At 40.2% G+C, this 15,054-nt stretch overlaps 1 protein-coding gene across 2 annotated transcripts in view; it reads left to right on the plus strand.

Annotated features, from left to right (window-relative positions):
* Positions 1–15,054, plus strand: part of CDK14 (cyclin dependent kinase 14) — a 1,214,920-nt gene that overhangs the window by 494,570 nt on the left and 705,296 nt on the right. For both annotated transcript variants that reach the window (XM_029588836.1, XM_029588837.1), the window contains exon 6: positions 14,518–14,612. In XM_029588836.1, coding sequence (XP_029444696.1) covers positions 14,518–14,612 — 95 coding nt within the window. The remainder of the gene's footprint in view (positions 1–14,517; positions 14,613–15,054) is intronic.

Here is a 15,054-nt window from a genome sequence, read left to right on the forward strand (position 1 = left end):
ACCTTCAGGGACATAGTAGTCAAGTCCAACTTCAGACTGGCAGCCCTGGTGCTGCCTTGGAGGAAGAAGGTTTCATGATAGGAGAGCATCAACCTGGTGCATCAGGAAAGGATCCTGTAGCAAGGATCTGCTCTCCAGGTAGTACATTGTTCTTTCACACCGAGGTTGTGTCTCCCAGGGCTACTGCCCAGGAGGGAAGGGTTAGGTCGTCTGTCATAGTTGGTGATTTAATTATTAGGAATGTAGACAGCCAGGTGACTGGTGGGCATGAGGATTGCCTGGTAACATGCCTACCTGGTGTGTAGGTGGTGGACCTCATTCATCAACTAGATAGGATTTTAGACAGTACTGGGGAGGAGCCAGCTGTCATGGTACATGTGGGCACCAACATCATAGGTAAATGAGGGAAGTTCTGAAAGCTAAATGTAGGCTCTTAGGTAGAAAGCTGAAATCCAGAACCTCCAGGGTAGCATTCTCTGAAATACTCCCTGTTCCACTCGTAAGTCCCCAGAGGCAGGCAGAGCTCCGGAGTCTCAATGCATGGATGAGTCAATGGTGCAAGGAAGAGGGATTCAGTTTTGTATGGACCTGGGGAACCTTTTGGGGAAGGGGGGAGTCTTTTTCCGAAGGGATGGGCTCTACCTTAACCAGGGTGGAACCAGACTGCTGGCACTAACTTTAAAAAGGTGATAGGGCAGCTTTTAAACTAGAAGAAATGGGAAAGCCGACAGTCACTCAGCAGCACATGGTTCGGAGGGAGGTATCTTCAAAGGATACTAATGATGCATTAGAATTAGGGCATCCCAACAGTGAGGTTTCAATAATAAGATAAGTACTCCAAATGCCTGTAATTAAAATCTCATCTGAGCTAAAAAATTCCAATTTATCCTTACCAATTAAAAAGCAGAATGAAATACAATCAAAAAACACACTGAAATGTGTAATGCCAGAAGGCTAAGAAGTAAGATAGGAGAATTAGAATGTAGAGCAGTGAATGATGGCATAGACTTAATTGGCATCTCAGAGACATGGTGGAAGGAGGATAACCAATGGGACAGTGCTATACCAGGGAACAAATTATATCGCAATGACAGGAGCATCTGGGAGGCGGTGTGGCGCTTTATGTCCACGATGGCATAGAGTCCAACAGGATAAAGATCCTGCATGAGACTAAATGCAAAATTGAATATTTATGGGTAGAAATCCCTTGTGTGTTGGGGAAGGAAGAGTATAGTGATAGGAGTATACTATCGTCCACCTGGCCAAGATCATGAGACGGACAGTGAAATGCTAAGAGAAATTAGGGAAGCTAACCAAATTGGTAGTGCAGTAATAAAGGGAGATTTCAATTAACCCAATATTGACTGGGTAAATGTAACATTGGGACATGCTAGAGAGATAAAGTTCCTGGATGGAATAAATGACAGTTTCATGGAGCAATTGGTTCAAGATCCGATGAGAGAGGGAACAATTTTATATCTAATTCTTAGTGGAGCACAGGATTTGGTGAGAGAGGTAATGGTGGTGGGGCCGCTTAGCAATAGTGATCACAATATGATCAAATTTGAATTAATGACTGGAAGGGGGACAGTAAGCAAATCCATGGTTCTAGTGCTAAACTTTCAAAAGAGAAACTTTGATAAAATGAGAAAAATAGTTATAAAAAACTGAAAGAAGCAGCTTCAAAGGTAGAAAAGTGTATAAGAGGCGTGGACATTGTTAAAAAAAAAAATACCATACTAGAAGCACAGTCCAGATGTATTCCACACATTAAGAAAGTTGGAAGGAAGGCAAAACGATTACCAGCATGGTTAAAAGGTGAGGTGAAAGAGGCTATTTTAGCCAAAAGATCTTCATTCAAAAATTGGAAGAAGGATCCAACAGAAGAAGATAGGATAAAACATAAGCATTGGCAAGTTATATGTAAGACATTGATAAGACAGGCTAAGAGAGAATTTGAAAAACAGTTGGCTGTAGAGGCAAAAACTCACAGTAAAACTTTTTAAAATATATCTGAAACAGAAAGCCTGTGAGAGAGTTGGGTGGACTGTTAGATGATCGAGGGGTTAAAGGGGCACTAGGAGAAGATAAGGCCATCACGAAAGATTTCTTCACTTTGGTGTTTACTGAAGAGGATACATTGACATCATCGGCACAGTGTGCTTCGGCAGTCAAAAAAGCAAACAATTCCCCTCATTTATTATTGTAAAGCCTATGGCTGAATTACTGTTTGCTGTAAACCGAGGTGATGTGCATTACGTGCTGCGGTATATAAAAAACTATAAATAAATACTTTAAGGGCTTATCACATGCAAAAACGCCTTTAACACATGCGATAGCGCCATATCGTATGGTGCGATGCAAATCCGAAAAAGAGGAGGAATAGGGGCAGGAGTGGGTTGGGTTTACCAATTTGCGAAGCCCTATCGCATGGCTTTAACGCCGATTTTAGCTACAACGTTTTCAGTAGCGTTAAGCCGTGTGATAGCGTGCGTTACGGCTGTATCACTTGTTGCAATGTTTTTCGCGGATGCCGGTTTTGGTAGTTTGAAGCTCTCAGAGTGCCATCCTCGCTATCAGGGACCTCAGATGAGAGAGAGAGAAAGAGAGAGCGAGAGAGACTAGCCTTAATGCCCTCACTCTAGATAGGTATTTATATCTCTATGAGAGGCCCACCTAGTAACTCGAGGTAAAGTTTAGGTATTAGTGTAGGGGTTAGTGGCCACTTTGACAGTCAAAGTGAGACGTACGAACTGAACAGTGCTCTCTAGTGAAGATTTGATGACACTCTAGTGAAGACACTCACCCAAAGATGAGATTTGTGCAATGTTCTCTCCACATAGCTTGATGTTACCCAGGTAGAGAGTCAATCAAGCTAGGTTGAGAGAACATTGCACAAATCTCATCTTTGGGTGAGATTTGTGCAATGTTCTCTCAACCTAGGGTCATCAAATCTTCACTAGAGAGCACTATTCTGTTCATATGTCTCACTTTGAATGTAAAAGTGGCCCCTAAACTAATTCCTAAACCTCACCTCAAGTTACTATGTAGGCCTCCCATAGAGATATAAATATCTATCTAGCATGAGGGCATTATGGCTAGTGAGTCTCTCTCTCTTGTTGTATGTAGGAAAAAGTTAACTTAGCTCTTTGCATAGGTATTAATGCAAATTGCAATAAACTGCCTATTACCATAAAACACACCCATTTTTCTATCGCAGGTGATATTTAGTGCATTTTGATAAATCCAGGCTAATGATAGGAATTATTAGGAAGAGAATGTTGAATAAAACAGAAAATGTCATAATGCCTCTATCACTCCATGGTGAAGCCCGTACCTTGAATACTGTGTACAATTCTGGTCACCGTATCTCAAAAAATATATAGTTGCAATGGAGAAGGTACAGAGAAGGGCGACCAAAATGATAAAGGGGATGGAACAGCTCTCGTATGAGGAAAGACTAAAGAGGTTAGAGCTGTTCAGCTTGGAGAAGAGATGGCTGAGGGGGAATATGATAGAGGTGTTTAAAATCATGAGGGGTCTGGAACGGGTAAATGTGAATCAGCTATTTACTCTTTCAGATAATAGATGGACTAGGGTGCACTCCATGATGTTAGCATGTAGCACATTTAAAACTAATCAGAGAAAGTTTTTTCACTCAACGCACAATTGAACTCTGGCATTTGTTACTAGGGGATGTGGTTGGTGCAGTTAGTGTAGCTGGGTTTAAAAAAGATTTGGATAAGTTCTTGGAGGAGAAGCCCATTACCTGCTATTAATTAAGTTGACATAGAAAATAGCCACTGCTATTACTAGCATCAGTAGCATGGGATAGACTTAGTTTCTGGGGACTTGCCAGGTACTTATAGCCTGGATTAGCCACTGTTAGAAACAGGATACTGGGTTTGGACCCTTGGTCTGACCCAGTTTGGCATTTTCTTATGTCCTTATGTACATGCACAAGTGTATTTTTATACATGTTGTGTTCTCCCTGGCACTTTCCTAGATAACCCCCTTTTCACACATGTATATTGTGTGCAAAAGTGAAAATATGTGCCTATTTTCAACTTTGATAAATAAACAAAGGATGTGAGTAGATGCTACTTACACAAGTTTTGAAAATTTTCCTCATTGACTTTTGCTGCTTGATTTCTTTTAATTTGTTTGATTTTTGCTAAGAGAAACTCAGCTTTAGCCCTGTATTCACTTGTCCTTCAAGATCTCAGCAGCTGAGCAGGGATGCATCTGGTTCCTACTTTGATAGGAGACATCCTGATTGTTGACCCATTGTTTGGTGCATTTTCCCATCTGTGCTAGAACTAAATCAAAGCACTCTTCAGGAAATATTGTTGTGGTGATGGATTTTGTGTTTTGCCTGCTACCATTGGAATAGCCTCAGGAGATTTCACATCTAGTCTTCTACCCTTAGAAGTAGTACTCAAGGAAGTAGGAACAGCTGGTAATGGTTTGTACTACCATCCACATTTAAACCTCAGTGTGATTCCCAAGATATGTTCTTGTTCCTTGGATGAAACAAAACTGACAGCATAATTATGAAAGACCTGATGTATCATAGATCTTATCCCATTCCTTGCCTCTGTGAAAGAAAAGTCCATAAATCATACCCAAATTGCGCTATGAAGTGACAGGTTGAAGGTTGAGTAACCCTCAGCAAGGTGTCTGATATGCTAATATAGTAGAAGACTGCATAGCACCGAAAGCCTTATTTCTATAATAAAGAATGCATTTTAGCTACTGAGAGCAGCTTTTCATAAACTAGTTTTCTGTCTTTATTCTGTGCTTTATCTTTAAAGGCTGTAATTTTACGTTATAACTAATAGCAAGGAAAATGTGAGATTGGCTTAGTGATATTTGTATGACTGCTGTCATTCCTTTTAAGGCCTAGGACTGTTAGCTAATGAAATTACTTACTTTTGGAATTCTAGTTTTTCATAAGCTCCTGCCAAGTATTAACATGATTAACCTGCAATATTATATTCCGCTGCTATGAATCCTAATATATGTGCCAATTATATACAGAGAATCCCAAAGATATTATTTAGCTCCAATATTATCACTGTGACTTTTTAACCTTACTTTAAAAGATGCATAAATATATTGAATGGATCTTTTAACCATTTCCTCTATCTAGACTTTCATATTTTTTATAGTATTAATCAAATTAACATGATATTTAATGCTCAAAGGTATATTGTTCCCTTAAAAAAAGGACTGATTTTCAAAAGCATTTACATGCTTAAAACTGAGTTTACAAGTGGAAAAGTACTTTACCCATGTAAGTGGGTTTTGAAAATTGCTACAGTATGTCATTGAATTGTCAATATGTTTTACCCTCGTTAAGTGCACTTAACATGTGTAAATGACTTCTGAAAATTGCTGATAGGATGTTACATTTACATGCAGAACTCCTTTGAAAATTCAACTGAAAAAGCTGTACATGTGGAATCCTACACTAGTGCATTTTATTCATGCAGCCGCCTGTAAATACATTCAAACATGCATTCAGCTGGTATGGACATGGCAAACCATTTTGTATTTGTGTGTGTGTATACGTAGATGTCTATCTTCTTTACCCGTGGACTCAATTCGTTTGGAGAAGGATATGGCTGTCAAGTACAAACAAACATGGTACAAGCCATTAGAATAAATAGCAGTGTTATAAATCCATTAAAAATCAAACCCAGAGTGATGAGACAAGATGGCCATTTGGGTTCATGTAGTTGATTCAGTGGCAGTATTGTATTCTAGGGATGTGAATAGTTTTTTGACGATTTAAAATATCGTCCGATATATTTTAAATCGTCAAAAATCGTTAGAGGCGATATTTAATAGGAATTTCCCCGATTTATCGTCAAAAATCGTAAATCGGGGGAAGGGGGGAGGCGGGAAAACCGGCACACTAAAACAACCCTAAAACCCACCCCGACCCTTTAAAATAAATCCCCCACCCTCCCGAACCCCCCCAAAATGCCTTAAATTACCTGGGGTCCAGTGGGGGGGGGGGGTCCCGGTGTGATCTTTTACTCTCGGGCCTCCGGTGCGTTGTAGAAATGGCGCCGGCGCTACCTTTGCCCTGTTTATGTCATATGACAGGGCAAAGGTAGCGCCGGCGCCATTTTGTTTTTTGTCCCCTGACGTCAGGAGCATAGGAGATCGCTCTCGGACCCCCCCTGGACCCCCAGGGACTTTTGGCCAGCTTGGGGGTCCAGCGGGTTTCCGGGAGCGATCTCCTACGCTCCTGACGTCGTTTTGCCGTACAAAATGGCGCCGGCCATACGCCATATGGCCGGCGCCATTTTGTACGGCAAAACGATTCGAGTGCAGGAAGTCGCTCCTGGACCCCCGCTGGACTTTTGGCAAGTCTTGTGGGGGTCAGGAGGCCCCCCCCAAGCTGGCCAAAAGTCCCTGGGGGTCCAGCGGGGGTCCAGGAGCGATCTCCTACGCTCCTGACGTCGGGGGACAAAAAACAAAATGGTACCGGCGCTACCTTTGCCCTGTCATATGACAGGGCAAAGGTAGTGCCGGCGCCATTTCTACAATGCACCGGAGGCCCGAGAGTAAAAGATCACACCGGGAGCCCCCCTCTGGACCCCAGGTAATTTAAGGCATTTTGGGGGGGGGGTTCGGGAGGGTGGGGGATTTATTTTAAAGGGTCGGGGTGGGTTTTAGGGATGTTTTAGTGTGTCTGTTTTCCCGCCCTCCCCCGATTTATGATTTACACGATATTTTAAAAAACAAAACCGCGACGATCCGATTCCCTCCCCCCCCAGCCGAAATCGATCGTTAAGACGATCGATCACACGATTCACATCTCTATTGTATTCGGCCATCTGGAAGACCCGAGTTTGATGCAAGACATTGTGCTCCCTGAGCCAACCAGGGCTGGGGATGATTTAATTCAATTTAGTGTTAAAATGTATATTCTGCCATTTCAGCAAAGCCCATTTGAACATTTTGATATACAAACAATTATATAATACACTTTAAAAAGTTGCCATCTACAGTAATAGCAAAATAATACTATATAATCTGTTTCCCTTCAAATCATCATAAACCCCAGCACAGGATTCAAAGTGACAAATGAATCGCCAGCTAATAAATTAAATAACCATAATGATTATTTAAAACATTAAGAAGATCAATTAATCAAAGTCCTTTCTAATTAATTCCAGCATTTGTATTCAGATGTACAATCTTCAAAGAAACCACAGTCAAGATATTTATTTATTTCTCAGGTTTTTCCATACCACATATACAGCAAGCTGACCAAGGCGGTTATATTGTAAAAACAAAAGTTAAAGCCTCTTGCTGATTGAACAGCCGTGTTTTTAGTTTTTTTTTTTTTCTCTCCAAGCAAGACAATCCTGTCCAACTCTTAAGTACACTTGAATCCTGTTCCATAGTTGAGGAGCTACTGAAGTAAAGGCCCCTTCCCTAGAAGCTGTTAGTTGAAGTTCATGCAGCAAAGGAGAGCAAAGGAAAGCCGCTTGACTTGACCTACTGTACCACTCTCTTGTGTTGTGGTTCTGCCTTTCTCGGAGCTCTGAGGGTCGGGGCAAGCAAATGAAATTTGGCTCTTGACTCCACAGGTAACCAGTGGAGTTCCCTTAAAAGGGACTAATCCTATCTCTGCAAGGTTTTCCCATGATAGCTCTGCTGCTTGCATCATTATGTGGAGGCAGCATTCCCAGCCACTGGGAAGAAGGGAGTCCTAGCCTTCACTCAACAGTGACACCTGCTGGCCAGATTGAGGGTGCAGACATACCATGTTCAGGAGGGAGGCACTGTCTGTTGCCTCTGGTCAAGTATTGTCACTGCACAGGACTAGCTAGGAATTACAAATTAAGGGAAACCCCCATATTCTTGCTAATGAAGGCTCATGGCAACACAACAGAGGCCAGTTCCAAATGAACTGGAAGCCCAAAGGAGCAGGAGGAAACTGTAGAGTAAAAAAAAAAAAAAGGCTCTTTGGCAAGCTTGTGCTGTGCCATGTCTTCAAGATGTTTTTGAGGCAAGTGGTCAGTGGATAACCAGATTAGTTTTTCTTTTGCTTTTTTCTCCCCAAGTTTTGTGACCGTGATATTTTGGGTGTTGTTATCAGCATTTACTTTGTGGAGTACCTAATGTTTTCCTTCTAGAGCATTTGTTCTTCCTCTCAGTGTTGACTTAAAATTGTTGCAGCTCTTTTCTCAGGGATATTGAGTTGCTGGTACTTCCCTGGATGCTGCTTAATTTCTGTAGTTTTGCTGGAGGGCATATATTTATTATATTTATTTATAAATAAAGGCTTACATTCCACACCTTTCACTCAGTGTTCAGTGCGGACTACAACTATCAATAAAAATATAACAAATCTACAAAAAACATCAATGCATAAAATAATCAATAAAACCCTGATAATCACTGAAAGGCATCACAGAAGAGGACCGATTTTAGCTGCCTTCTGAAGTCCTTTACATTAGTTTGAGTTTTTAATTTATCAGGGAGAGAGTTGCACAAGACAGTGGTCGCATATGAAAAAGCCCTCTTCCTTGTTCTCTGTAGCTGAGCTACATTATTCAATGGAACTTTTAACAATGCTTTATTTATTGTCTGAAAATTGCAATTTGGTTTATACCATTCCATTTATTTTTTTTTTGTAGAATCCATCCACTGTCAGAGAACATGAACTTGTGTACAAGGGAACGGAGCTTGAATTTTGATCTTAACTGCACTGGCAGCCAATGCAGTTCTTTTAGTGTGGGCTGACTGTGATTACTTCGTCACAACTCCATTAACACATGGGCAGCGGCATTTTGCACCCCGTTTGGATGTGCGTTTTTGACACGCTATTATTACCCCTTATACAGTATTATACAGTATAAGTACCCCTTATACAGTATTATACAGTATTATAAGTACCCCTTATACAGTAAGGGGTAATAGCGCGTGGAAAACGCGCGGTCAACATCCCCGAAACTAATAGCGCTCATCACATGGAAATGCATGTTGATGAGCCTATTAAGTATTCACCCGCAATACAGAAAGCAAAATGTGCGGCCAAGCTGCACATTTTACTCTCAGAAATTAACTCCTACCAAAGGCAGAAGTTAATTTCAGACGGCACCGGGCAGGTGTACAGAAAAGCAGAAAAAACAGCTTTTCTGTATACCCTCTGACTTAATATCATAGTGATATTAAGTCAGAGGCCCCAAAAATAAAAAAAATAAAAATCTTCTTAAAAAAAAAAAATCTGCCCACTGGTTGGAAAACAGACACTCAATTTTACCGGCGTCCATGTTCCAAACCCATGACTGTCAGTGGGTTTGACAACTGACGCCAGTAAAATTAAGCGTCAGCTGTCAGACCCGCTGACAGCCGCCGCTTCCGCCAATGAGGCGCTAGGGTCCATAGCGCCTCCTTATTAGCGCAGGCCCTAATTTAAATACTGAATCGCGCGATCAGGCGAGTGGCCTGGGCGCACGTTGGGAGAGCGGGCGCTTGCCTCAGAGCGCCGGCTCTCCCGCGCAGTTTACTGTATGGGCCTGATAGTGCCATAGAAAAATAATAGAGGGGCCTGGTTGGTAAAACAGTGCATTACCCTCGGAAAGGGACATTTACATAACTGCATGGACGATGTGCAGGCAAAAGTGTGCATGAAGGGTCTGTAATGTGTTTACTTTTTCCCGCAGTTATATGAAGCCTTCTTGGGGGTGGGGTTTGGAGTTCCATGCATAACGTTTGTCAAACGTCTGTGTATGTTTTCCTGAACATACAAAATCTGTGCACAAAAAACGTAGGTGTAATTGTGTGCAGGTAGTTTTTGTGGGAACATTTTCAAAGGGAAAGTATTCATGTGCTTTCCCTTTGAAAAGTGACTTAAAGTCTGCAGGTGAAAAGTACTCGCACATAATACTCCAATGTGGACAGTTCCAAACTTGCCCCCTAAACGCCTGATCTGTGGCAGTGTAAGCCAGGCAGAAACCTCAGCCAGCGTCAGGCGCTTTTATGTGCACATCATAGCCCACACCATGTGTGCTTCCCAAGCTTTCTCTCTGGACCAAAGCCTGTTTATTGTTTTTATACTTTATCATCTTATAATTTCTTGAAATATTTGTTTTGAATTGGCCTGCTCTGAACTCACTGCATGCTTGATCACTGTTTTGAATAACCATGAAAAGTGGTGCTTGCATTCCTATTTTTAAAAATATATTTTTTAAGTGGCAGTGACTGGACACCATTGTCTTTCTGTGAGGGAATTTCTTTCTGCTAAGCACAGTGGTTAGCAGCAGCAGCAAGCGATGACTCCTTGGTGAGGTCCTTTGGCAGCTGCAGCCACCAGTGTGGGGCTTCCATATGTACCTGTCACATAGGTTAGGGCATTGATATCTTCCCTCAGCTGCATTCCACTGCTCAGTACACAACTTTAACTTGCTTTTATTCACTTGAGGAAAGGATTGCGCACACATATGCTGTACTATATCAGAATTCAGCAAGACATTTTGTATACATTCCTAACTGCTTGTCTCTCTGCCTCTTTTCTTGTCATCTGCCTCTGTTCTGCCTATTCTGCTTAAACACTGACTTTACCTTTTGAATCACAAATGCAAATTTCAGACAAAAGCTTATATATTATAGGTGTCACATATCAGATGCATTTCTCTGGTGAATGGAGCCCTAAGGGTTCGCTGTTCATGATCTGTTACTATTCCGTAATAAGCCATTTCTTTTAGCACATATAGATTATAGTGAAATATATCAGATAATGATATATTTATCACCAGTACTATGCATGTTTTATGAGTAATAAATGTGTTGCAAATTACTTTTTAATTCTTTTGTAACAAACAACCTGATTAATAATGTTGATTAATAATGTACTTCTTTGTTTCTGTCTGCATTAACAAGTCTGAAGATTTCATTAAATGTTTTACGTGTGAATTTCTTTTTACTACAGAGTGGGTGCCATGAAATTTTAAATAGTGAGGTCAAACTTGAGTTTTCATATTCAAATGTTATTTCTAAAGGAAATAAATGTTTTAAGTTTGTTCATATTCTAACAAAAATCAAATTATATCCAGATAAGAGAACGTAAACCAAATTATAAAATTCTCTATTTGCTGTAGTTGACTAGAATTTGCAGGTTTCACATTAGCTCTAGATGTAATAATATTTACCTATTTTCCTTATGTATTTGGTGTAGTTCTATATTTGCTCTGTTATGATGATAGATCAGATTATGAAAGGTTTGCATTTTTAGTGAGCTTCCTCTGATGATTTGATTGTTTATTTATTTTATTTATTTTTAGTTTTTATATACCGATCTTCTTGCATTAGATACAAATCAAACCGGTTTACAAGGAACAAAAAACTGCCTGTAAGGCGATACATGGAACCAAGAACATACAGTATAATAAACTGGGCAACTTATTTATAAATTTAACTGACCAGAGAAAAACAATTTACATTACATAGTCATAAATGATCTAAAATAAATAAATGATCTAAAATTGTGCATTGTTTTGGACTGAAAAGGATCATCATTAATGTGAGCAAATATCTCCTATATGCATGCATAAGGCTTAGGAGGTTCTAAGTAAAACTGTTGATGTCTGTGTACTCAGTCTGTGTACTCAGTCAGTCAAGTGTTTCAAAAAGAACAACGTTCAAGAAGTATAAAGGATCCCAAAAAAAGGAACACAGGGAAGAATATCTGTTAAAACTGAGGGAGATAAGGAAAGAAATCAGGAAAGCAAAATGTCAAGCAGAAGAAAGGATGGCCAAAGAAGTAAGCGAGGAGAGTAAACATTTTTCAGATATTATCAGTGAAAGAAGGGAGGGCAGAAGTTGTATAGTGAAATTGAAAGGTGACAAGGAGCAATGTGTAGAGAGTGACAAAGAAATGGAAGAAATTTTAAACAAATACTTCAATTCGGTATTCACTATAGAAGACCCTGTAGAAGGATCATTGCTGGTTAATAAGACCGTAGATGGGCATGGCATAGATGAAACTCCATTTACAGAATCGAATGTATGGGAGAAGCTAAGCAAACTGAAAGTGGACAAGGCCATGGGGCCGGATGAGATACATCCCAGGAAACAGAGAGCTCAGAGATGTGCTGGTGGGTCCACTGAAGGACCTGTTCAATAGATCTCTGAAAACAGGAGTGGTGCCACAAGATTGGAGAAGAGTGGTGGTGGTCCCAATTCACAAGAGTGGAAACAAGAAAGGAGGCTGGAAACTACAGGCCGGTTAGTCTCACCTCGGTGGTGGGAAAATTAATGGAGACTCTGCTGAAGTAAAGGATGGTGAACTACCTACAGTCAAGAGGATTGCTGGACCCGAGGTAGCAAGGATTTACCAGGGGAAGGTCCTGTTAGACAAATCTGATTTTTTTTGATTGGGTGACTAAAGAATTGGATCTAGGAAGAATACTCAATATGATCTTCTTGGATTTCAGCAAAGCTTTTGATACGGTTCCACAGAGCAGGAGGCTTATGAATAAAATGAGAAGCTTGGGAGTGAGTGCCAAGGTGTGGCTTGGATTACAAACTGGTTGACTGATCGGAGACAGAGTGCAATGGTAAATGGAACCTACTCTGAAGAGAAAACCGTGTTAAGTGGAGTGCCACAGGGTTCAGTTTTGGGACTGGTTCTGTTCGATATCTTTGTGAGCAACATTGTGGAAGGAATAGAAGGTAAAATTTGTCTATTTGCAGGTGAAACTAAGATCTGCAATAGAGTGAACATGCTGAAGGAGCAGAGAGAGCATGAAAAGGGATTTAAGAAAGCTGGAAGAGTGGTCAAAGATTTGGCAGCTGGGATTCAATGCCTAGAAGTACAGAGTCATGCACCTGGGATGCATAATCCAAAAGAGCTGTATCTGACGGATGAAAATTTGATGTGCACAGACCAAGAGAGGGATCTTGGGGTAATAGTGTCTGGAGATCTGAAGATGGTAAAGCAATGTGACAAAGCAATAGTCAGAAGAAGGCTGGGCTGTATAGAAAAAGGAACAACCATTAAGAAAAAGGTGATAATGCCCTTGTATAGGCTCTTTGTGAGACCTCACTTAGAGTATTGGTTCAATTCTGGAGTCTATATATCAACAGAGATAAAGTAAGGATGGAGGCAGTCAAGAGAAGAACAAACAAAAAGGTTTGGGGTCTGCATAAGAAGATCTATGAGGAGAGACTGAAAGATCTGAATATGTATACATTGGAAGAGAGGAGATGCAGGGAAGATTTGATACAGACCTTCAGATACCTGAAAGGTTTTAATGATGTACATTTGGCAAACCTTTTCCATTGGAAAGAAATCAGTAGAACTAGGGGTCATGAAATGAAACTCTAAGGAGGACGACTCAGAAGCAACTTGAGGAAATATTTCTTCACGGAGAGGGTGGTGGATGCCTGGAATGCCCTTCTGGAGGAGGTGATGAAGAAGAAAACTTTGAAAGAATTCAAAGGGGCATGGGATAAACACTGTGGATTCCTAAAGGCTAGAGGATGGAAATGAAGAAAAGAATGCATGGAGGTAACTTGCTGGTGCGATGGTTACTACCCTTAACCAATAAGCCTTCATACTCTTGATACAACTCCATATTGACTCTCTGTTTTAATGGCAGGGGGAAAAGGGAACTTGGATTTGAACAGCAACCATCGGGGGCCCCAACTTTTATGATCTGGAAAACTGATAACCATGATGGTAACTCACTCTGTGCAGCAGATACTAACATAATGGTCCATCCAGTCTGCTGGGCAGACTGGATGGACCATTTGGTCCTTTTCTGCCATCATTTCAATGTTTCTATGTTTCAACTTCAGACTTTTTGATTGATATTTAGAAATAAAGGTCAACAAAAACATTATAGGTGATATATTTTTATTAGACTAACATTACTTTTTTTTTTTTTACTAGTTTTCCACAGCTATATTCTCTTCATTGGGTTCAAGCAAAGGGAGCAGGATAAATTATTTAAACTTATTTTTAAGTTCCACTAAAATTTGTTGCTTTCCTGTTCCCATGTCATAAGGACTGAACCACAGGAGTAATGATTGACTGTGATAAAATGAATATATATTTTAGATGGATATCATTAAAAGGAAGCATAACGATGGCTATTTTTCATTTATTTTTGTATCATTTTGGAATTTGCTAAATTTACTAAAAAATATATAATAAAAAGAAACTGTTATGCGTCTTGTGCATTTTTTAAAAAATTGTTTAAATATACTCTAGCTGCTGTAACAGAAGGTACTCTCCCACAAGGAAGATTAAACAGTTGGGTTAACAAGTTTATTGCTTGGATGTAAGAAAGACCCTAGCATTAGAACTGTGTGCAGTATTGGTAGTTTGTGAATGAACAAATACCTTTGAGAGCAATAAAACCCAACTAAGCATTATTGCCCATGGAAATCTGTTACAAAGGAAACATATTGCATGCTCCAGAATGTATTGTGACACGCTCTGCATTTTATTTCTGTAGTAGAGCAATTCTTCACTTTGTTTTTCAGCTTCACTTTTGAAAGGACTGAAGCATGCTAACATTGTGCTGCTTCATGATATTATCCATACCAAGGAGACACTGACACTTGTGTTTGAATATGTGGTGAGTAAAAATTCTTTTATGTTTACTTAACTAAATGGTGCTTTAGAACATAACATTAGAAATTGCCATACTGGGTCAGACCAAGGGTCCACTGGCGCACATATGTTATAAAATCAGCGCGCTTCTTTTAAAATCGACCCCCTGAGACAACTTGATTAATAGCAGTTAATAGACTTCTCCTCTAAGAACTTATCCAGACCTTTTTTAAAACCAGTTACACTAACTGCACTAACCATATCCTCTGGCAACAAATTCCAGAGCTTAATTGTGTGTTGAGTGAAAAAGAATTTTCTCCAATTAGTCTTAAATGTGCTACTTGCTAACTTCATGGAATGCCCCCTAGTCCTTTTATTATCCGAAAATGTAAATAACAGATTCACATCTACTCGTTCAAGACCTCTCATGATCTTAACAACCTCTATCATATCCCCCCTCAGCCTTC

Source organism: Rhinatrema bivittatum, chromosome 2 (genome assembly GCF_901001135.1).
Source record: "Rhinatrema bivittatum chromosome 2, aRhiBiv1.1, whole genome shotgun sequence".
Classification (NCBI taxonomy): domain Eukaryota; kingdom Metazoa; phylum Chordata; class Amphibia; order Gymnophiona; family Rhinatrematidae; genus Rhinatrema; species Rhinatrema bivittatum.